The 24934-nt window shown below is 41.4% G+C and overlaps 1 protein-coding gene across 2 annotated transcripts in view; it reads right to left on the bottom strand.

The window, feature by feature from the left end:
• The window catches only part of CARHSP1 (calcium regulated heat stable protein 1), a 58530-nt gene that overhangs the window by 11219 nt on the left and 22377 nt on the right, over positions 1–24934 (bottom strand). For both annotated transcript variants that reach the window (XM_038420046.2, XM_043494678.1), the window contains exons 2-3: positions 8560–8752; positions 4893–5015 (exon numbers count right to left, since the gene is read on the bottom strand). In XM_038420046.2, the coding sequence (XP_038275974.2) occupies positions 4893–5015; positions 8560–8752 (316 nt within the window). The remainder of the gene's footprint in view (positions 1–4892; positions 5016–8559; positions 8753–24934) is intronic.

The raw sequence follows: 24934 nt of genomic DNA, 5'->3' as shown, positions 1-24934 counted from the left end.
TGAATGTGTGGCCTGAAATGGAAATGCATCCCAGTGCATCCCCATTTACAAACTGTTTCTGGCTAATATAGCATCCTTAGTTACGGACGTAATGAACCTAGTTCTTCCAGAACTCATGCCCCAATACGTTAGGAAACTACAGCAAGCCGGGGAATCTCTGCAAGGACTGTTTATGATACAGAGGGGCGGGGAAAGAGGTAACAGTAGGGAGTGCAAACAAAGAACCAGTTCTGAGAACTGGTTCACTAACACTGTGGTCAGTATATTCCAGCCTGAAGGACAGTGTGAAGGTCTCTGCAATGCAGCCGTTCCTCATTGGAGCTAAGTTCTAATAAACTGCAGAAAGCCACAGAAGCAAGATACATCATTTTCCCATTCCATGGGATCAGCTGCTCCTACAATGGTGTTTTCTGAAGCAGATGTTGGTTCATTCACTTGTTAACACGCTCTGATGAGCTAGCTTCCAGTCTCACCTCTATAGTCAAGCCAGTTTGGGGCCAAATCCTGTTCTGCACTGTACGAACAGGGTTGGGTGATAAACAAGCCTTCACTGCATGCCCCCTAATGCTCACTGAAACACTAGCAACCATCACCATGGGCATTCCACAGCCTCAAGGGACCCGCAGCGCACATGTACTATGTGTACCTCGTACTATGCAGCAGCTTGTCTTGTACTCTTCCACACACTTCCCTGGCTATTCTGTCCTGCACCAGCAGGATGGTTTGGGAAACTGCTGACAAGCAAGCTCTGCAGGGATCTCCTCTACTACTGACTACCATACAAAAGCTTCAAAGCCCTCAGACTGTCATCCATCAGGAACTGCGCCCAGTCTTTCTGGGAAGGACAGATGGAGAACAAAGAATAAATTACAGTCATATGAGTTGTTATGCTTCAATGACAGTTAAGAACCCAGCATTTATGTGAGCTACCGTTAGCCCCCATTAAATTGCTGGCTATGAAACCAAAACAATGGAGATAGGATATTCACAAGGACAGAAAATTTGCTATAATCATTGCTGCTACAATAACACTGTTACCTTGGAGATAGTGGTTCATTTTAAAGCACTGCTTTGTGGTTAGAGAAGAGAAGGGATTAGAAGACCCTGCCAGGGAAAGTTTCATACCCCCATTGGGAAATGGATTTTTCAAGCCCAGCTCTAAATAATGACAAAGTGCATGAAAACCTTACAGCACTTGGTGGGCCATAACATCTTTCTAGTTTAATTACTTTTCATTATAATAAAATTAAGCATTTCCAATAATCTCATGGAAGCTTTTCAATAAAGGTACTTGGTTTTCTGGAATCAATACTTAATGCAGAAGGACAGAAAAAGTAGAAACCACGAGTTTTGTGGATCAGCCTTTGGTTTAGTTACGTATCAGGCAATACTGAGTTTTCACATCAGACACTACTGAGAGTCATAATTTCAGAAATGCTTCCAAATGGAAATTCTACCACACACCTGCTGTGTGTACCACTACTACCGGGCTCACATGGGCCTAAAGTTGTGCCCAAGCTGAACAGTTTGCAGGATCAGGGCCTGACTGCCTATACCAGGAGAAAGAGTGAAACCGAATATACACAAGTGCTATCAAAGTAAAAACAAACTGAACCAGAGAACTTTTCCCCTCTGACCTCTTTCAACTCTAATAAACTTAGGAGTTACTTGTTACAACGATAGGTAAAACAGCCAGAAGAATGGTTTAATTTGATGGGATACTTTTAGTTCGATGGACTTATAAGACACATTTGCATTGAAATGTAACCCTGCTATTCCTCACAGCTGTGGGAGCAAATAAAAGAGGATCAGACAATCTTACCAAAGCTGTTCAGGAAAAACAAAACAAAATCCCCACCATTACACTGCATTTCTTTACATTAAAATAAAGGGCTTCTGGTTTTAAGTTAAAGTAATGTTCATCTGTGGTGAAAAGCAGCCAGATTAATACTTGCTGTTTAGAATATCCACTGAGCTTCCCACATTGTAGAGATGAGCAAAATTCAGTGAGGTCCCTTTTTATCTGACCCCTAAAGTTGGTGAGTGCAGATAAAGGATTCAACTTTTGTTCCAGAATGTCTGTGCCGCAAACCTGGTCAACCAGTTTCATGCCACTCCTAGTTAAATCTCATGTGAAAGAGGCCGGAGGCTGAAAAGCACACAGAAGAAGTGAACCCCTGTAAACACAGATTGTATGTTGAAAGTGACAACTGAGTCATTAGAATCTACTGAGCCATTATGGGTTATACAACGCTCCTGAAATGAGCAATGCCCATTAATGAAGAACAATGTTTCTAATTCCCAATGCAAGATGCTGAAAAGCAAAGAGTTATTAAATCATCATTTCTGCACTGTCTGGTGTCAGAAGAAAGAGACAGTGACACTTCCATTCACTTTGAACCACAAAAGCTATTTCCACCTACCTGAACCATACTTCAGAATAATTAAAGAACACAGAACTTGTTGAAATCTTCAGCACTTTGGTAATTGCACATATTAATAAGAGGGAGGGAAATGTCAACTATTTTAAAACTGTAGATCTGAAACTGAACATTTAAATTAAAGGCCCAATCCTGTTCTTATTAATATCAATGGAAAAACTCCCACTTACTTCAATGAGAGAAGAGTTAGGCCCTAGACATATACAGCCTTCCAGTCCCACAAAACTTGGAAGTGTTAAACTTGTTAACCTGCTTATAAAACAGTATTTGGAAGGAAAACATAAAGCAACTCTGCATCAGACCATGATGCATTCAAAAAAACTGGACACCAGTAAAAGTGGGATCATCAGGCAAAAAGAGCCAATCCTGAAATTACTCAGTAAAACACAAATGAGATGCAGTGTGGTTCAGTAGATAAGGCACTAGACTGGGACTCAGGAGACCAATGTTCAATTCCCATCTTTGCCAATAGCCTGCCTGTTTCCCTCCCACTCTCTGTCTGCCCTCTCTATTTCAACTGTAAGCTTTTCAGGGCAGGGATCATCTTTTCCAATGTGTTTGTGCAGAGCCAAACCGAGCCTAGCATGAGGCCCCAATCTAAGCTGAGACCTCTAGGCATTCCTGAAATAGAAATAAATCATGACTACCACCATCAGTGGGGCTTGAACCTGCAGACACTTACAACTGGGGACAGTGCAGTGAAGAGCTTCAGCAGTAAAGCACTTCACCCAGAGATACGTTTTCAAGAGCACATGCATTGTTTGCAAGTCTGGCAGGCGTAAGGGAAGTTAATAATGCACATGACATTGCATTATCGAAGTGGTATATGTTTATCAAGAACTGCACTTGCTCCAACTTCTACACCATCAGTATCATTGAAATAGGAGCCAGGTGGAGCCAGAGAAAATAAGTGCCCATATGTAAACAAAGAATTACTGAAGGATCAACACAAGGGGAGGTGCTGAGGAGGCAAACATGGTACAATCTCAAACTCCATGTGTTTGAACAAACTGAACCGATATGGAAAGGATGTGAAGAGAAGAAATTTTTCAGTTGCTTATATACCAATGCTAGGCGTCTGGGTTTACAAGCAAGAGGAACAGGTAATTCTCTTAGATGAGAAAAAAATTGTGGTTACTGGTATTCCTGATACCTGGTGGGATATTTCACACAATTGTAATGTTAAAATCGTCAGTTATAACCTGCTCAGGTAGGAGCAGCACCATCATTTTATATTTATAGTTGGGATTATGTTTTCCAGTGTGCATTACTTTGTATGTATCAACATTTAATTTTATCTGCCATTTTGTTGCCCAGTCACCCAGCTTTGAGAGATCCTTCTGTAGCTCTTCGCAGTCTGCCTGGGACTTAACTATCTTGAGGTAACTATCTTGAGTATCCTCAGCAAATTTTGCCACTTCACTGTTTACCCCTTTTTCCAGATCATTTATGAATATGTTGAATAGGACCGGGCCCAGTACAGATCCCTGGGGGATACCACTATTTACCTCTCTCCATTCTGAAAACTGACCATTTATTCCTCTCCTTTGTTTCCTATCTTTTAACCAGTTACCAATCCATGAGAGGACCTTCCCTCTTATCCCATGACATCTTACTTTGCTTAAGAGCCTTTGGTGAGGGACCTTGTCAAAGGCTTTCTGAAAATCTAAGTACACTATACCCACTGGATCCCCCTTGTCCACATGCTTCTCCACCTCCTCAAAGAATTCTAGTAAATTGGTGTGGTATGAGGTCTCATGATCTCCATGCTGGAGGTCTCATGAAGCCAGTAGGAAACAATCACTTGGAGTTTCTAAAAATCATAGATGGTAATTTTTTTTTTTTTTTTTTTAACAAAAAGGGTATTGCACCCAATACAAGTTAACTTGATTTTGAACTTCATTATGACAAATGACGATGAACTAACCACTGGCCTGGAAAGTGGTGGTTACCTAGGGACCAGTGATCACATTTATTGTGGGCAAAGAGAGGACAATCAGTAATATAGACACTTGATGCTTCAAAAGGGCTAATTTCCCAAAGGTGAGGAAAGTTATGAGAGTAATTGATTGGGAAGAAAACTTAAGAGGGAAAAAAGTGAATGAAAATTGGGAGTTCTGGGCCTTTCTGGAAGGTATGCTTTAATCAAACACAAGTAATTGGACTCAATGCGGAACACACTGGGTGAAATTTAAAGGCCTGTGACATACCGAAGGTCAGGCTAGATGATATAACAGTCCCTTCTGGCCTAAAAATCTATGACTTTATAGTACTGCTCAATAACCAGATTAGCCTACTACTTTCCATAATATTTGCATATTTTTCTGCACTGAGGTTAAAGTTGCACAACACAGACCCCTTTATAACCTGAGTAATGGGGGGGAGGGGGGAAGAGGGGAAAGGAGATTGCCAATCAGCTATAAATTACAACATCCAACTTGAAAGACTTACTCAGAAATGTGTACAAAGATGTCTGGCCCTCCATCCGCAGGAGTAATGAAGCCATGGCCTTTGGAGCGACAGAAGCATTTACAGACTCCTTTATAGACGGGGCCTTCAGAGGCCCGAACGGTCCTGCATACGGAGAGGGACACAAATAAGCAGTTCATGTTCAGTTATATGTGGGCTTCCACCAATACCAGAGCTACAGAATACCATCCACACTGAATACAACAGTCCAAATGTTCAGTCACACGCCACTAACATGTTTCTCTGTGCAAACTATTTTAACATACAGTATCATATGCTACAAACATCTTATCTAGCACCCAATGGCCTTTGAAAATGGGTCAAAATCAATACAGATCTATGCTGGTGCTGTAATCCGGCAGCTGGCACCTTTAAACACATGTACTGGGATTGCTTTAGAGTACAGATTTTCTGGAAGTGCTATTCACACAGAGCAGGCTCCCATGTAGACATTTCTATAACTGTTGCTACAGGGCCTGAGCCAATGAAGTCAATATAAGGACTCCCAGTGACTTCAGTGGGCTTTGGATCACGCCCTTAACTGGTGTGGATAACATCCACCCATCAAAAAAAGCTGATCTGCCATTTTCCCTGATTGTCACCAGACCTGCAATAGCTGTCACTGAATAGGCAATTGGCATGATAAAGCATGGGATGTACTGATCATGAAAAAATTTACTTCAGTGAACAGGGATGAATATGTTTCAGAGTAGCAGCCGTGTTAGTCTGTATTCGCAAAAAGAAAAGGAGTACTTGTGGCACCTTAGAGACTAACAAATTTATTAGAGCATAAGCTTTCGTGAGCTAAATGCATCCGATGAAGTGAGCTGTAGCTCACGAAAGCTTATGCTCTAATAAATTTGTTAGTCTCTAAGGTGCCAGGGATGAATATGCCCATGATAATTTTGTGATTTAGTCATTTTGTCCTCTCAGCTATGCTTATTTGGATACCCACGTAGCCAAACTGCCTGTCTAAATACCTTACCAATCCACAAGGTTGTAATGAAGTTCACCACATTTTCACTGACTGTGCTCCCCATTTGTAATGGTTTTTCCTTTGCTGTGATGGTTATGATCGCCTGGCCAATATTCAGTTTTATCTTTATACCGACACAGTCTCTTTCTTTTTCTTCTCCACCTGTGACTCTCTAGAATGGTTATTTAAAAACACAGAATAAAAAAAAACTGTCCAAAATGTTTGCACCCCAGCCATCACTTCTCAGGTGCCCTTCATAGGCAAGTGTTCTACCTACTTTACAGATATTCCCCACGAAGGCACAGAGAGGTTAAGTGATGCGCCCAAACTTCTGCATTCAGCTAAGTAAAGGACTGTAAGAAAGAGAGTGTGGAGATAAATAAATAATGTCGTAGCAGAAAATGGCGGGCCTTGTGCAAAAAATAGTGGAATAGCCAAGAATGAAAAACATGGATTCTGGGGGACTTGAGGAAGCGAAGGCATTTTCATGTGGCTGAATAGATAACATTAAAATTACATCGCAGCAGGACATAAAACATGGTCAATTCACGGCTGCATTAGCTTCTTCTTCCCCCCTTTCACTTTGTGCCTGATTTTGTGGTACTGTTTGTTTGTTTGTTTGTTTGTTTGTTTGTTGTGCTGCTGCCACCATGTGGAATCCAATCGAAAGTTGGCGGGAGGTGGGAATGTAGCATTTCAGTTTGTCAACAGCCCTTTTGACCTCTCCCTTGCTTGCACTGTAGCCGATTCTCTCTCATTTCTGAGCTGCTGGCTGGCTGCCATTATGAGCTGGCTAACAACCCCCAGTAAGTCATTTGTATTGCCACTTAGACAAGCCCTAATTTTCACAATGTAGGTCACTTACAGAGGGTTTATTTAGATATGAGTGAATTGAAAAATCTCTTAAAAGAAAATCTGCTCTGTTCCTGAATCACTCATTTAAACCCACAAGCCCCAGAAAACTGAACAGAAAATTCAAATAACCACATACAGTATTGAAAAAAGTGTCCATGAATGACTTCCTTTCTACCTCCAAAAGTGAACTAAGGGTCTGATCCTGCGATCATAAAATAAAAAATATTTAAAAATAAAAAATATTTAAAAATATTTTAAAAATATAAAAAATATTTATTACTGGGTATAACACTTACTGCCCTGAGTAATCCACTGACTTCAAAAAAGCCTATTCAGGGAAATAAAGCACTCCTCCCAGCAGTGGTTATACGAGAAGACCTCAAATCTGTAATGAACCAACTGAAAGTGGAGAATTTCAGGTCACACGCATCAGAAATGAATTTAAAGGATCTAACTGGTGCAACAAAATGTTTGCCACCACAGTCTTTCTTTCCATAGAGCTTAGGACTCTGAACTGGCTTAGAGCTCCTTTTGTTTAAAGGGGGCAATCAAAATTAACAGCTATTTTAATTTTCAGGGTTATCAAATTCAGCAAGATTCTGACAATTAACAGTAATTAGAGAATCACAGGAGCTCCCCACACCCACCAAAAAAACAAACACCATACTCTTTAAGAGTTGGAGTGGAGATTAATGACTGATAGTTAAATCCTATAATTCAGTCATAGGAAAAGTCTAACCCTAGATGGTTTTTAAGGTCACCTCAAGCCCAGACATCAAACTGGGCAAGCACTTCATGAGGTTTTTTTAAAACCATAAATGATCCATTATAAAAGTTCAGAGAAACTGAAGTACTTTGTAATTAACATCATGTTAAGTTCACCTCTTCTGGTGTGGTGGTTGTTTTTTTTAAACTCACTTTGAACACAACTGCTAATATAAATAACCTCAATCTTAATTCTGCTATGAATCAGTAATGTTAATTTCTGTCAAGAGAAGCTGGGTTACACAGCAGCAAAACACAGCTGACAAACATACCAAGCCAACTAGCTGCAGAAGCACTTAAAATATAGACAAACTGAAAGTCTGAGGTCTTAGTGATGTAGCATTTTACTGTGAGGTCTGCTTGGACAGACCCCTGCTCCCATAAAGACCTCATTCCAGAATTGGGGTCCAATGACTGAAAACAGCTTCATATTATATATATGTAGGGTAGTTGTACTTGTGTTGGTCCCAGAATGTTAGAGAGACAAGCTGTGTGATGTAATATCCTTTACTGGACCAGTTACAGCCTGATCCAAAATTAATTGAAATCAAGGGAAAGACTCCCACTGCCTTCAGTGGGCTTTGGAGCACAGCCTTATTGTGCAGATTTGCTCTTTATCACCAGCCCATGTCATGTTCAGTCAAAAGTGACCAGATTGTGACCTCTTTGGGGAAGACACTCTGGCAATATTTATTTCACCAGGCCACTCTGGATACACCTTGTCTTGGTAGAATCCTCAGGGGCCTGCACTGAATGGTTGGGTCATGGAGGGTGAAGGATCAGGACAAGGAGGACTGCACTGGAGGATCAGGGTCTTAACTAATTAAAAACAACCACAACCACACACACACTTTGTAAGGCAGCTTCAAGCAACCCACAAACACAGCATCCAGCCAAACCCAACAAGGACAGAGTTATACCAGGAAAACTAGTATATACCTTGAATAACTCTATTAAACTTGTTTTATGTGCAAATTCACAGAACACTATTAAAAGAGGTCATATGTCAATAGGTGTCCTTCCCTCCTCCCACATTGCTTCCCCAATACTCACGCTGAAAACGTCCTGGTCCGACGAGTTGGAAGGGGACTGGGGATAAGGTAACCTCTCATTGGAGATGGAGAACGATCTCTTGTTCTGCGGTTTTCGGGCAGGCGGAGAGAACGTGGAGACCCTGGAGAAGTGGGGGACAGCTCAGAAGCTGAAGACGTGGGCTCAGAAGACATTCCTGATCCCTGAGGAATATCTACCAGGGGGAGGAAATTCTGATTTAGTACAAGATTTTGACCTTTTCAGTAAAGATCATAGTTTTCCAGCTTCTATTAAGTCATCAAAGAGGGGTCATTTCCCGGCACCCATATTATCAGATATTAATGCACCAAGGCGTGCAGGACTGCTATGTGCAGGATCATATTACGTACATTTTCTATCAGCTAGTTCTCATGAACTGCATCGGGAAATTCCCACAGAAAATTTCCAAAGGCCATCTGTTGACTCACAGATTTGCTGCCCTATTTCCAATTTAGCTAGTCTCATTTGATGTATATTGACAATTTACCTATATGAAAAAAACATAAAATTAAAAAGCATTCCTAGGTTCCTGCCTAAGACATTTTTTTATTTGATAAAACAGATTAAAGTCTGCATTCTCTACAGGCTTGGAGGCAGAAAATCTGGGATTGCTCCTAAACCCTGATCCAAAATCAAAGGCCTGGCCTACCTCCACTCATAGAAGAAGTGGAATTTCTATTGGAAACACACAGCTCTTTTTTCTTTCCTTTTACTTGGTAACTTGAAGGGAATTTTTTTAGGCATATGAAAAGCGCTGGATTTGCAGCCTAGGAGACTGAAATCTGTTGATACCACAGAACAGGTACTGCAGAGGCAGTGGAAGTGCAAGCCTTATTCAGCAGAACTCAGCCCAGACCAGGAGGAACCATCAGTAGGGAAAAGATAAGTGAGGCCAGGTCTATGCTAGGAGCGTTTTGCTGGTAGAGCTATGCCAGTATATTATACCAGCAAAAACTTTTGTCGATATAGCTTATTCCATGCACCCCCACCCCCAGTGAAATAAGCTATTCCAACAAAAGTGCCGTTTTTTTGGTACAGCTGCATCTACACTACACAGCTGTGTTGGTCAGAGGACACAAACTAATCACACCCATGAGTGACGAGCTATACTGGGAAATGTTTGAAGTGCAGAACTGACCTGATTCTCCCAACCAGTCAAATTCTTGGTCTTCTTGCCAAAACTCCGCAAAAGGGTGTCACATTGATAAGACATATCTATCCACTGGGACTAGATTGAGACCACACTGCAGTTCAATGGTAACTGTCTGTCCCTACCACCTGGGTTGGATTCAGACCAATGATGGAGAGGCAAATACTCCATATTTAAATGAAGAATTCCAATCCCATGAACACTAGCCAGTCTTGTCCTTACTCACTTTGAATAGCAAGAAAGTAAAAAAGGTCTTTTCCTTTCCTTACCCCAATCTCAAGTTCTGTGTTTTTAATGACACAAACAATCCAAAACTCTCAGGAGTTTATTTTCCCAGCATTACAGGACTGAGACCATGTCACATACACGAAAAGCCTCATTTAAAGGCATGGGAGTGGTGATGAGGAATACAAAAGCCAGAAAAAATAAAAACCTCTTACTGACAGGACTAGTCAGGGAAACAAGGGAAAGAAGAGCTTCCCAAATTGCATTTGACTGGTTTTGGCCAGTTACAATCAGATGCCTTCTTGTTGAGGCTACAGTATATGCTTATACCCTGTATATTTCTCCTGAGTGAAACCCCTGTTGAATTGGTTTCATATGGCAGTGCAAAAGGATCCTGGTTTAATTATTTTTAAAGGTAATAACATTAATTTTTTTAATTTAATACATAAAAAACTGCTATAGCTGCTGGTACATGGAGTAGAAACCCACTGACAATATCACCTACGATTTAAGCTTCTCTTTTCTCTTACTTTCATGTATATTTCAATGAATAACAGAAGAGTAAACAACAGCACTTTGAAGAACTGAGTCTCTCTTTGACACACCTCCACCCACTCACCCATCCACTTGAAGGAATGTGATCAAGGGCTCCTCTACACACAGAAGTTGTACTGCTTAATTATACCAATGTAGCAGTACAACTCCCCCAGTGTGGGCACACATATACCAAAATAAAAGTGCTTACTCCAATATAGCTATACTGTTATAACTGGGAATCTGGGGGCATAAACTATACTGGTATAATTGCATCCATACTATAGGCTGTAGCAATGTAACAGTTCCAGAAAACATATCGCCAAGACCAAAAGCTTATTCAAACTGGAGTTTTTCAAACTAGACAAAAGAAACCCATCTCACACCCTGATCAGACTCCTACACATCCCTTCCCATGAATTATGGAGCGAATCCTTAGATGACAGTTAAAAGAGTCACATTCTTGCTGTCAATACAACAATTCCATTCCCATTAGTTCCTTATTGAAACTATCTAGTATAAATTTAAAGCAGCCTCTTCAGAATGAAGACATCAGGGAAAAACCTTTCTTGGTTTAATTACTTGAGGTGTCAAGAGGGTAAGGTGGAAGAGAAAAGATCCTCATGTTCCCTTTAGCAAGGCTTGAACTTTTCACACCACATTCTCAAGGGCACCAACGCCCTGTTGAAATAAATGCTTTTTTCAGATTATTTGGACACAGATGGTTCCTTGGGGTACATCTATACGTACAACACTGCAGCAGCACCACTGTACCGATACAGCGGCGCTGCTGCAGATACTCTATGCTGAAAGGCAAGACCTCTCCCGTTGGCATAAAAAACCTGTCTCCGTGAGCAGCATAAGCTATGTTGGCCGGAGAAGCTCTCCCGCTGACACAATGCTGTGCACATGAACGCTTATGACAGTGTAACGTATGTTGCTGGAGGGGAAGTGGAATATTCACACCCCTGAGCGACATAAGTTTTGACGACATAGGCTGTAGTGTAGACACAGCCTTAGAGTCATTGGCTAATGTCAGCCCTGATGTAAGTGGGCTCAACATTTGGCAGGGATTGGGACAACAGTGCCAAAGCCATAGGGTTTCCCAATTTTTTTCCTAGTGATTTGCTGAACAAGCTTTTGCTGAGGAAGTCAAGAAGAGACCCCAGTGTTACAACTGAAACTCAAAAGGTCTCTTTATTTATTTTCTTTGCTCTCAAGGGCTGAGCATCCCCAATGGCAATAGAGACCTAAGATGTCTCCAACAAACACTAAAGCAGAAGTAAAACGGAGGTGATTTAAAATTCCAATTTGACAACTGAACAAATCAGAGGTGATATGGGCTGTTGTACCCATACAGTACAAACTTTTACAAAGAAGCAAGCCTTTTACCAGGTTATATACATTTGAATCCACTCGTCAGGTGACAAAGAGGAAACCCTTGGCATTTCGCTTATATCAATAACAAGCAAAGCCCAAAGTAACTGTGTTTCCCCACTGCCTTGTAAAGCAGGGGAGGATGGGAAGCAGCCGGAAGCACATTAATCTATTTTAGTTTGATATATAGATGGCCTGCAAAGACATTTACACACAAAAAGGCTATAAAGATTTAGAAGTGTGCTGACTCACCTTACCGTTTCACTTTATCCTATCCCTGTGCCCTTTGCATTGTTGACATAAAATAAAATGTTATCAGGGTCCAAAAAATGGCTTTCAGTTCATTTGTAAGGTATTTGTAACCCTTTGTACTCTCCCCTCTTCCCCCCCTCCTTCCGCTCCCCGCCCACCCCATGACCAAAGCAGATACATTTCCCTGGCTCTCACTTATTGTTCGAATTACAGTAGGGTCCAGAGGTTGTAAATCAGGATCAGAACTTACAGGTTACATAAAAACACAGAGCAAGAGACAGCCCTTGTCTTAGGGGCTAATCACCTAATTTCAAGCATGATGCAACAAAGAAATGCAACAATAAACCAAAGGAACAGGACAGGGGTTCAGTGAAGACAACAGTAATAGAAGAGCTGCAAGGACAGCCAGATAGTTTGTGAATCATTGATGTAAAAAAATAAAAGCAATTTCCAACAGAGTGCAAACTGGAATGTCTTACATGTCATGGAACCCCTTGGACAAGACATTTCAGGAAAGGTTCATGATTTTTCCTCGATTTCTGTTCGGGTTTACGTCTTGAGCATTGCATCTAATTAGTATTACAGATAACATGAATCAATAACTTCCTGAAGAATCACACTCCTTGTATTACTGGTACTTAAAATGTTTGCATTTGTTAAAACATGTGTTTTTAGAATATTACTGCTAGAAGTAAATGGGGGACATTTGTTTCATGCAAGTACAATACAGTTAGCAGGCCAACATTTCAAAAGCATCTAAATCCCATTCAAAGTCAATGGGATTTAGGAGCCTAAATCACTTATTAAAATTTTACCTAGTGTTCATTCAAATCAGTCACAGTCTGTACTCATCAGCAGAATGAGGGACTCAGGTCTAACTCAACCACTGAAACCTCACGGAAAATGCTACTTTAAGAGGCTTAATCTCCAGCTTCTTACTGGGCTAACGATCCAGAATCACAAACTCACTAGACACATTATAACATTCAACACCTACACATTCTTAGGGATGCCCCCGGTGCATATCTTCCACGAAGGGTAGTCTACACTACGAAATTAGGCTGAATTTTATAGAAGTCGATCTTAGAAATCGATTGTATACAGTCGATTGTGTATGTCCCCACTAAGCGCATTAAATCGGTGGACTGCGTCCTCAATACCATGGCTAGCATTGACTCACGGAGTGGTGCACCGTGGGTAGCTATCCCACAGTTCCCGCAGTCTCTCGCTCCCCATTGGAATTCTGGGTTAAGCTTCCAATGCCTGATGGGGCAAAACATTGTTGCAGGTGGTTTTGGGTACATGTCGTCCATCTCCCCTCCTTCCCTCCCTCTGCAAAAGCAACAGCAGACAATCGTTTCGCGCCTGTTTTCCTGGGTTACCCATGCAGACGCCATAGCATGGCAAGCATGGAGCCCACTCAGCTCACCGATGCTGTTGCGAACATTGTAAACATCTCGCGCATTATCCTGCAGCATGTGCAGAACCTGGCTAAGAGACTCCAGCACGAGGACAACTGTGAAGAGGACCTGGACACAGACATTCTTGAAAGACATTCTGTGGCAACTGGGACATCATGGTGGCAGTGGGGCTGATACAGTGGAACACCAATTCTGGGCCCAGCAAAAAAGCACAGATTGGTGGGACCGCATAGTGTTGCAGGTATAGGATGGTTCACAGTGGCTGCCACTTTCCTTGAACTTTGTGAGTTGCTTTCCCCTGCCCTGAAGCGCAGGAATACCGAGATGAGAGCTGCCCTGACAGTTGAGAAGCGAGTGGCAATAGCCCTGTGGAAGCTTGCAACACCTGACTACTACCCCTCAGTCGGGAATCAATTTGGAGTGTGCAGATCTACTGTGGGGACTGCTGTGATCCAAGTAGCCATATGCAATCACTGACGTTTCTGTTATCAAGGGCAGTGACTCTGGGAAATGTGCAGGTCATAGTGGTCATAGGCCATTCGCTGCCATGCTTTGTGCTGCAATGATTCCAGACTACTTGCTACTGGCTTTGGCGTGGTAAGTGTCCTACTGTGGAGGACGAAATAAAGCAGCCCTCCCTAGAAACCTTCTGCAAAAGCTTTCAGAGTACCTCCAGGAGAGCTTCATGGAGATGTCCCTGCAGGATTCCTGCTTCATCCCCAGACACGTTAGCAGACTTTTCCAGTAGCTGTACTGGCCGCAAATGCATCCCAAGTCTTCAGGGCAAATCAAACATTAAAAACACTATTGCTTTTAAACCCTGTACTGTAGTTATAAATGTGCACTCACCAGAGGTGCCTTCTCCAGCTTCAGGGTCAGGGATCCTACCTTGGGAGGGTATTGGCTCCAGGGTGATGAAAAGATCCTGGCTGCCGGGAAGAACGGATTCTTCGCTTGCCTGCTGCACATTCTCTTCCTCCTCCTCCTCCTCCTCTTCCTCATCCACAAAATCCTCCTTCCTGTTGCATAAGACTCCCCCCTTGCAGGTGTCCACAGACAGTGGTGGGGTAGTGGTCAGGTCCCCTCCTAGAATGCCATGCAGCTGATCAGAGAAGTGGCATGTATGGGGCTCTGACCCGGAGCGACCGTTTGCCTTCTTTGTCTTCTGGTAGGCTTGCCTGAGCTCCTTAACTTTCATGCGGCACTGCTGTGTCCCTGGTGTAGCCTCTCTCCACCATGCCCTGTGTGATTTTGGCACATATATTAGTATTTCTTCTTTTTGATTGGAGTTCGGTCTGCACAGATTCTTCTCCCCATACAGCAATCAGATCCAGTGTCTCCCTTTTGGTCCATGCTGGAGCTCGTTTGCGATTCTGAGGGGACTGCATGGTCACCTGTGCTGCTAAGCTCACCATGCTGACCAAACAGGAAATGAAATTCAACAGTTCCCAGGGCTTTTCCTGTGTACCTGGCTAGTGCATCGGAGTTCAAAGTGCGGTTCAGAGCAGTCACATTGGAGCACTCTGGGATAGCTCCCGGAAGCCAATACCGTCGAATTGCCTCTGAACAACCCCAAATTCGACCCAGCAAAGTCGATTTTAGCGCTACTCCCTTCGCTGGGGAGAAGTACAGAAGTCGATTTTAAGAGCCCTTAAGGTTGACAGAACGGGGTTGGTTGTGTAGAAGCAGTCATTTTAAAATCGACCTAACGCGGCTAAATTCGACCTAACCCTGTAGTGTAGACGAGGGCAAATAATAAAATATTTCCAAAATACTTACAATCCAATCAATTAAAATATAAATTCCTAACACTGTTTGGAAATGGGGTTTTGCACAATCAATATGTATTCTGATGACAAAAATGTGACGTGGCAGTTTGGCCCTACAAACAATACCGACTGTGTAACCTACAAGCCACTGACAACAGCAACTTTATTGTCAAAGACGACAAGGGAAGAGTTGTAGGAACATTGATCAAGGACGATTTGGTGCATTTCTGTAGTTTATGTTATCTCCATGAAATGAAGTATTTTCTAAATATCAGCAATGTTACTGAAAAGAAACCTAGAAAGCTGTCATGTCAAAATTTATGATAATATATTTAAAACATGTCATAAAGCCCTGAGCTGAAACAGGTTCCTGCAGGGGTCAGGCTGCATAGTCAAAATTATGATAAATGTTAACACAGCTGACATTTCAATGGAGTGTAAGAGAATCATGTGATGAACTCCCAATGGACCCTAACTCCCAATAGGCTCTTCTTAAAATCCCATCTCATAAAATTTTTCTAGAATAGTCTTGACTGAAGGAAATCTTATTATGGCCTTCTCAACCAGATGAGAGGACACTCTACTTAAGGTCTTCCCACAATCCCAAACAGGTGACTGTTTCTGCTAAAATTATTAGCAGTGAAAAGGAGTTAATGTTGATATTTCAGTGTTCATTGATAGGGTTCAGAGTTAATGTTGTGAACGTAGTAAGACACCGAGGGACAACTGACAACTCTCACAACTATTGATTCTCTATTTACAGACTCAATAGACAGCACTGCAGAGGGCCCCACTGAAAGATTTTCTTCAATTACATTTGGCTTTTTAAAAATGTCTCTCTGTACGTTCTAATATGGCCCCCATCATGGGGGTATCTGAGCATCGATTGAAATGAATTTTATATTCACAACACACTCACAAGCCAGGAAGTGTGATCCCCATTTGACAGATGAGGAAATGGAAGTCCAAAGAGGTTAGGTGATTTATTCATGGACCACAGTCACACAGGAATCTACAGCAGACACTGAAATTTAACCCAACTCCCCTGCATTCCACTCTGGTTTCTCAGCCACACGATGACCCTTGCTTACAAATGTATAGGTGCAGCTAATTTTTACAATCTCTTCAAGGGCTTTTCTGAGATTTAAATCAGATCCTCATACCCACAGAGCATGACTCATACCTCTAGGCCAACAAATTTAAACTCTGCAAAGACTGAGGGTTCACAGGAAGAGAGTTGGTTTGTTGCACAAGTTCAAGCTAATTTTCAAAATGAACAAACAGTTTTAAGGCAGCTTGCATCCATTTGTAGTTACAATTGAGACAGGGGTTTCATAAGCAAGAAGCATTTCAGCCTGGAATTACATACATTGGTGGAATGGAAAACATTATCTCTGAGTACTATTTTCACTTCCAAGCAAAAAGGTCCTGCTCCAACAACAGAGCACAGTCTAATTCCAAGTGAAAAATTCCCTATGCATTAGTGCAATGCTAGCTAATCCCAAACAGATGGCATGAAGTATAAATGCAGGGTTTTCTGAAGGTATCTGAACATTTTCTTTAACTGAGCTCTGGCAACGGTGACACAGGTAGGGGTAAATGGCACTTTGTTTTAGTCATGGGGAGGACAGAAGAGAGAAGAAAGTGTAAGTTAAGGCACAGAACAGTAAGTAAGGAGATATAGATTCTGCTTCTGCACTATTACTATCTCTGTGTGTGGCTAAGTCCTTTAACGATGATGTGCCTCAGTTTCCCCACTTGTACAACTAGAGTTAACAATATTTTGTTAACTCCAAAGTGGTTATGAGGATTAACTCAGGAGTCTGCTGAGATTATTTTATGCTATGGCGTTGAATGCCATGGAAATGCCAATAAATAAATAGAAACAGAAGGTGAAGATGCAGAGTTCTTGCTGCTTGCTGAAAAATAAACCCATCTGTTTTTAACAGCCTTATGTTCTCTCTCTCTCTCTCTCTCTCTCTCACACACACACACACTTACTTCACTGGACTTTTCCAACTATAAGCCTGGATCAATATGCTTGTATTTTGCATTTATTTATTTATTTATTGCTAAGATTGCAGACACTTTGAAGGATGGACTTCCGTTGCCTCAAAGCCCCAGGCACTTGTGGGGCTCCACTCTGATAGACACCAGACACCAGGTGTCTATCAGAGTGGAGCCCCAAAGGTGCCTGGGGCTTTGAGGCAATAAGCTGATATAATTAATACGTATAAATGAAAGAGCAAAATATTTAGATGGTGCCATTTGTAGCATCAATATAACTTTATACATAGGTGTGAGAATTTCACTTAGATGTTTTTGAAAACCCCACCCAGATGTCAACTAAGATACGGGCAGATTTAAACACAAAATACTCTGTAATTATTAACAAACGTTACCTTCCATCAAAGCATATTATATATTAGGCTGTCAATTAATCACAGTTAATTCACACGATTAACTAAAAAAATTAATCGTGATTAAAATAATTAATCGTGATTAATCGCACTTTTAATCACACTGTTAAACAATACATTAACAATTGAAATTTATTAAATATTTTTGGATGTTTTTCTACATTTTCAAATAAATTGATTGCGATTACAACACAGAATACAAAGTGTACAGTGCTCACTTAATATTACTATTTTTGATTACAAATATTTGCACTGTAAAAATGATAAACAAAAGAAATAGTATTTTTCAATTCCCCTCACACAAGTACTGTAGTGCAATCTCTTTATTGTGAAAGCGCAACTTACATATGTAGATTTATTTCTGTTACATAACTGCACTCAAAAAAACAAAACAATGTAAAACTTTAGAGCCTACAAGTCCACTCAGTCCTACTTCTTGTTCAGCCAATTGCTAAGACAAACAAGTTTGTTTACATTTGCAGGAGATAATGCTGCCTACGTCTTATTTACAATGTCACCTGAAAGTGAGAACAGATGTTTGCATGGCACTTTTGTAGCTGGCATTGCAAGGTATTTACATGCCAGGATGTGCTAAACATTCGTATGCCCATTCCTGCTTCAACCACAATTCCAGAGGACACGCTTCCATGCTGATGACGCTCATTAAAAAAAGATGCGTTAATTAAATTTGTGACTGAACTCCTTGAGGGAGAATTATATGCCTCCCATATTCTGCCATATATTTCATGTTATAACATTTCTCAGATGATGACCCGGCACATGTTGTTCGTTTTAAGCACATTTTCACTGCAGATTTGACAAAATGCAAAGAAGGTACCAATGTGAGATTTCTAAAGATAGCTACAGCACTTGACCCAAGCTTTAAAAACCCAAAGTGCCTTCCAAAATCCAAGAGGGATGAGGTGTGGAGCATGCTTTCAGAAGCCTTAAAAGAGCAACACTGTGATGTGGAAACTACAGAACGGAACCACCAAAAAAGAAAATCAACCTTCTGCTGGTGGCATCTGACTCAGATGATGAAAATGAATTTGCGTTGGTCCGTGCTGCTTTGGATCATTATCGAGCAGAACCCATCATCGAGCAGAACCATGTCCTCTGGAATGTTGGTTGAAGCAGGAAGGGACTTATGAATCTTTAGCACATCTGGCATGTAAGTATCTTGTGGGGCCAGCTACAACAGTGCCATGCAAACACCTGTTCTCACTTTCAGGTGACACTGGAAACAAGAAGGAGGCAGCGTTATCTCCTGCAAATGTAAACAAACTTGTTTGTCTGAGCGATTGGCTGAACAAGAAGTAGGACTGAGTGGACTTGCAGGCTCTAAAGATTACACTGTTTTATTTTTGAGTGCAGTTTTTTTTTTTTTACATAATTTTACATTTGTAAGTTCAACTTCCATGATAAAGAGGTTGCACTATAATACCTGTTACGGGGGAATTGAAAAATACCATTTCTTTTATCATTTTTATAGCGCAAACATTTGTAATAAAAATAATAATATAAAGTGAGCACTGTACACTTTGTATTCTGTGTGGTAATTGAAATCAATATATTTGAAAATGCAGAAAACATCCAAAAATATTTAAATAAATTGTATTCTATTATTCTTTAACAGTGCGATTTATCACACAATTAATCATGATTAATTTTTTAATCACTTGATGGCCCTCATATATATATAGATATATACACACACACACACACACATATACACAAGAATGCTAAGTATTTTTTTGCTGTTTATTTTTTTCAAACAACTAATAGAACATTTGAATGACATGGGAAAGCCAACATGTGATATATAAATATAGGATCTGTCAAATACACATCACATCAGTAACAGTACATGGAAGCTATTCCTTACTCTGGGGTATTGTGATCTTTATTCTGAAATTTCCTATTACGTGCTGCAAAAACCTACTGAGATAGGTTAAAAAGTTAGAGGGGGAGAGAATATTAACTATGCAAAAGATACCCCTATTTGTAGGCTATATAAAAAGTCATTTTTATTGTCATTGTCCTCTTTGTGCACCCCACACCCTAAAAGAAGCCTCCAGCCCCTCAAAAAATGCAGAAACTATTTTCCCAAAGTGATGAATTCCTATTGGCACCAAAATAGACTACAAAGGAAATCTAATCTCACTTTTGACCAGGACAGGGGCCATGAAACTAAACAGACGAGGTATGAGACACATTTCAGGAAATCTCTCAGCTTGGGTATATCTATGCTGCTGTAGCACTTCAGTGACAGGAGGGGCTCTCCCATTGGCATACATAATCCACCTCTTTGAGAGGCAGTAGGTAGGTCGATGTAAGAATTCTAGATCTAGCGCTGTCTGCATTAGGGGTTAGGCTGGCATAACTACATCTCTCAGGCGTGTGGATTTTTCATTCCCCTGAGAGACATAGCTAGGCCAATGGAAGTTCCCAAGCTCCTTATGAACAGTTTCTCTTTCACTCGCAAAACACAGTAGCATCTACATCCAGTCCATACAGCTAAAGGATTATCATTTGAAAACTCAAGTGGGCATATTCCAATGTCTCTATGTAGAGTAACATCAGAGTATGAAGAAGAGACCTGGGCTCGCTGTAAATGTTTTTAGCTGGGGCACAACATCAGCTGGACAGAAGACAGTAGTGTGCCTGAAAGTAGTCCCTCAGAGGATACAATACTGAATGCATGTGCAGGGGCACAAACAGGCCTGCTTAGCTATTCTGCATAAAGCCTGGTATCCTGTGGCATGAGATTAGATTTAAAGGGACGCTGTCAACACCACATTTGTGAAGCTAATTTTTTAAAACCCCAGTTTCTGATAGATGATGTGTCCGGAATTTACTTCCTTTTAAAAATCTTTTTTCAAGGGTTTTCCTGTTCTTCTGTTGATGTTCATAAGGGTGTTTTCAACAAGGGAGAAAATGACTAGTATTGATGAAACTGACACTACAAATACCCTTCTCTGTCCTCTGCTCCCTGCTCTGGCAAAGAGGGATCACTTAGGAGACTCTGCTCTCTCACTCTCCTCTCCTGAAGAAACTGCTCTGCCCCAAAATGTGGTGTCAATCCCTCATAAGACTCCCATCCCTTTAAACATATGCAAAATTTCTACTCACACAAGGCAACCAGACAAGCAGGTTTCTCCAGCCTTCAAATATACTCTGACATGCCAGGTGCACATTCAAAGCTTCATTCAAAGTACTCATCCTTTCGGAGCACTGAGCTCCTTTTCCCAAACCTCAGCAAAGTCAAGTACTTACAAAACAAAAATTGTGAAATAGCTTGTCCAAAAGTTTCCCCTTTAGTAATATACTAGTTTGCATACGAGTAAACTTTCCAAGACTCCTACAGATATGTCAACTAACACTAAAGTCCAGAGCGGTTTCACCGTGCTTTTGAGGTGCTGATGCTTTTACAAAACACAGAGAGCACTATGACACACAAGTCATACTCTCATGTCTAATTAAACAAGCATTGGGAAAAGAGACCATTTGCATTTAGCCCATTTGTTATAATCACGCAGTATGTTAACAACGACTTTGGCATTGCCAGACTATGCCCCAGATACATTCGAAACCTAATTCCAAAGTAGGCAGATGCAAGGCAAACTCTTAGAAAGTTTGCCTTTCTTTCTTTGCTTAAGAATGTAGCTAACCTTGTTTTACTAAAACCTTCCATGGAGGTAGCAGAAGAAAGCAGCCACTACATAGCAAGGAGCTGTCTACAAGAAGGTCGAATCAGGCATAAACACAATCTATAAGGTGCATTCATAAAATTAGGGGACATTTTTTCAGGTCAGTATATTCTATTGATAGTGTAAACACACAAGAAGACACCATTTAAACAATATCAGATTTAAGGAGGAGAATGGAAGAGAGATATGCCTCAGACAACATGCATATTATTTCAATGGTTTATAGAGGGTACAGAACATTATTCAATAATATCCTGTAGACACTCCTATCAAAAATAAAAAAGTCAAGACTCTCTCTTCTGGATAATATGATATTCACCACTGCTGCTGCAGTTTCTTGCTTCCACAGGCTTAGCAGAAGGGAATCTATCAGGAACCTTAAAATGATGCTTTTAAACAAACAGAAAAAAGTGAGGTAGGTGCAGCCTGCCACAGGTAAATTGGTATAGGGGGCTCATCCTCCAGGCTCAATAAACATCACTGGGCCTTATCTAAAACCACACTATGAAGAGGACAGTGTCTCCCTCTACCCTGAAGTCCCTCTCCAAGGGATCTGGATATCTAAACTATCATATTTCATGCAGATTTGCTCAGTTTGCCTGAATCTTAAAACTAAGGCCTTGTCTACACTCAAAAGTTGTTCAGATTTAACTAAATTGGTTTAGAAACTGCTTAAGGCCTTGTTTACACAGACTGAGAAATGATTTAACAAGGTCAGTTCATAAACTGCTTTAGTTAAATGGTACAAGCCCCTAGTGTGGGCACACTACTTTCAAATTCAGTGGCTTGTTTTGATTTAACTTAATTTTTTTGTTTGTTTTACAGGATTAAGCTAAACCTTAACATGAAATAAGAACATCTACATACTAGCTTGCAATGGTTAACTGAATCATTTCTAACTATACCTTTCATTAAACGAGTACAAGTTTGTGTGTAGACGAGGCCACAGCAACTTATTATGCTGTCCCACTTTTTCCCCCACTCACAATCTTTCCTCTACCCCCGACCCGAGATATAGCTCACCATCCTATGAACATCAGGACAGTCAAGTAAGCCTATAAAGGACACTTCCTTTCAGGACCTGCACTCCCTGGGGCCCGATTCTGCCTTGTGGTTGAGCACCCTGGACTCAATGAAGCCAATGGGAGTGGAGGGGGGCACTCAGCCCTGCTCAGGAGGCACTTGCCCCAGCAAGATTGGCCTGCTGGTTTCTGCAGCAAGACTGCCATGTTACATACAGCCTGGCATTTCCCAGCACCCAGCTAGAAGGCCGCCAGTTGCACCAGAACAGTGACTGGCCTGGGAATAGATCTCAGCCCCTCCACAGTCCAGCCGCTTGTTCTAACAGCTCTCCTCCCACAGATGGGAACAGAACCCAGGGGTCCCAGTACCAGACCCCGGCTCCAGAGTTGCCAACTCTCACACTATTACTACGTTTTTCCTGGTTCTGGGTATCTATGCTGCACTCAGATCCAGCCAGAAGAAAGCAGGAGCTTTCCTCACGTTCCCCACTCCCCCTTGCTTAAAATGGCTCCTATGTCCCATTGCTCTCAATGGAATGGAAGCCATATACTGCCCTCAGCCAAGGCGACTGCCACTTCTCCACAGCCTTTTCAGTTAAAAGTGAGGCTGCTCCTAGTAAAGATGGCTGCCATCTCTTATTGTTCCCAGTGGGAACGAGGTCTACTGCCCTCAGCTAAACCTGTCCCCCTACGAGACCCAGGCCGAACACAGTGAAAGTGGAGGGGGACTGTAGAGAGGAGGGAGAGAGCATGTGGAGCAAGGAAACGTGGGAGGGAGAAGGGAGTTCACAATGGGGAAAGAACTGGGGTGTGGGGAGGGAGGAAGAATGGAGGGGCAGGGACAGTGAATGAGGGCAAGGGAAAGAAAGGGTGCCAGGATGCTACTAGCCAGGCCAGAGCAGGAAGGTGGGGGGAAGGGGAAGTACAGTTTTGTATGTGTAAAGAAGAATGAATTTTCCTCATGTAATTAACACACACATATTAGGGGTGAGGGGGGCTTTCACCTAGAGGTTAAAAGAAAAAGCCACACACCTTACCACTAAATAACATTCCTGGGTAATAACAAGTGTTTCTAAAGCTTTAGCCTGTCTACAAGTTACCCTGAAGCATGTGGATCAGCATGTGTAATCAATGTTCCATAATCAATGTTTTATGGCCCATGGCAAAGAATGCTCATGCCATTATAGATCTCTGCACCCCACATCAATTCATTATTAGCCATTATTATTCGTTATTATGCTTGTTCTTGAAGCAGAGAGGCAATACGTAATACTTTTTATGCCATCCTTACTGATGTGACTTCAGTCACAATGAGTTTATCTACCTCCAAACTGATCTACAGATGGAAAGGGATTAATCTGAACAATCTGAATTTGCTATCACTTGTGCCTTCCCTGCAATTGTTCTGTAGGCAGAGTAGCACGTCACTTTTGGTTCCTGACTTGTTCTGTTACAAATTTCAGGCCCCATTTCTGCAACTGCGTGCATGTGGGAAGAGCATCGACTTCAAATAACAAAGACGCATGCAGTTCCAGGATTTATTTCATTTCTATTGAAAAAGCCTATCCCAGACCCTTTGAAAAAGATGACATTTTTCAAAAGTGCCTAAGTGATTTAGCACTTGTGTACATGAGGAAATGTACCCACATAACTATGCCAGTATAACTACAAAGCTGTAGCTATACCGGGATGACACCACATGTGGACTTCTATTCTGGAATTAGAGAACCTTTTTTTCAATTTAGCTTATAATGCTTCCAACACCCCATTTTTGAAGATGAACTGAGGTGCTTTGAAAAAATTTACCTTAGGCGCTCCCTCTTTCCACCATAAAAAATAAAATAAAATACAACTAAAAATATATATTTAAACAGGATTGAGCTTTTTCTATAGAAACTGCAAGTGTCAGTTACCTACAGTAGAACCTCAGAGTTACGAACACCATAGTTACAAACTGACCGGTCAACCACATACCTCATTTGGAACCGGAAGTACACAGTCAGGCAGCAGAGACAAAAAAAAAAAGGATAGTTTAAAAAAAAGATTTGACAAGGTAAGGAACTGTTTCTGTGCTTGTTTCATTTAAATTAAGATGGTTAAAAGCGGCATTTTTCTTCTGTATAGTAAAGTTTCAAAGCTGTTGTCAGGGTTCCCTCCCCACTCTGAACTCTGGGGTACAGATGTGGGGACCTGCATGAAAGACCCCCTAAGCTTAATTCTACCAGCATAGGTTAAAAACTTCCCCAAGGCACAAATTCTTCCTTGTCGTTGGACGGTATCACTGCCACCACCAAGTGAGTTAGACAAAGATTCAAGAAAGGGATCACTTGGAGTTCCTGTTTCCCCAAAATATCCCCCCAAGCCCCTTCACCCCCTTTCCTGGGGAGGCTTGAGAATCATATACCAACCAAACAGGTAAACAAGGTGATCACAGATCAGACCATTGGGTTTTTAGGACACTAAAAACCAATCAGGTT

This window comes from Dermochelys coriacea, chromosome 10 (assembly GCF_009764565.3).
Source record: "Dermochelys coriacea isolate rDerCor1 chromosome 10, rDerCor1.pri.v4, whole genome shotgun sequence".
Lineage (NCBI taxonomy): Eukaryota > Metazoa > Chordata > Testudines > Dermochelyidae > Dermochelys > Dermochelys coriacea.
This window is presented reverse-complemented; position numbering and strand designations above follow the sequence as displayed.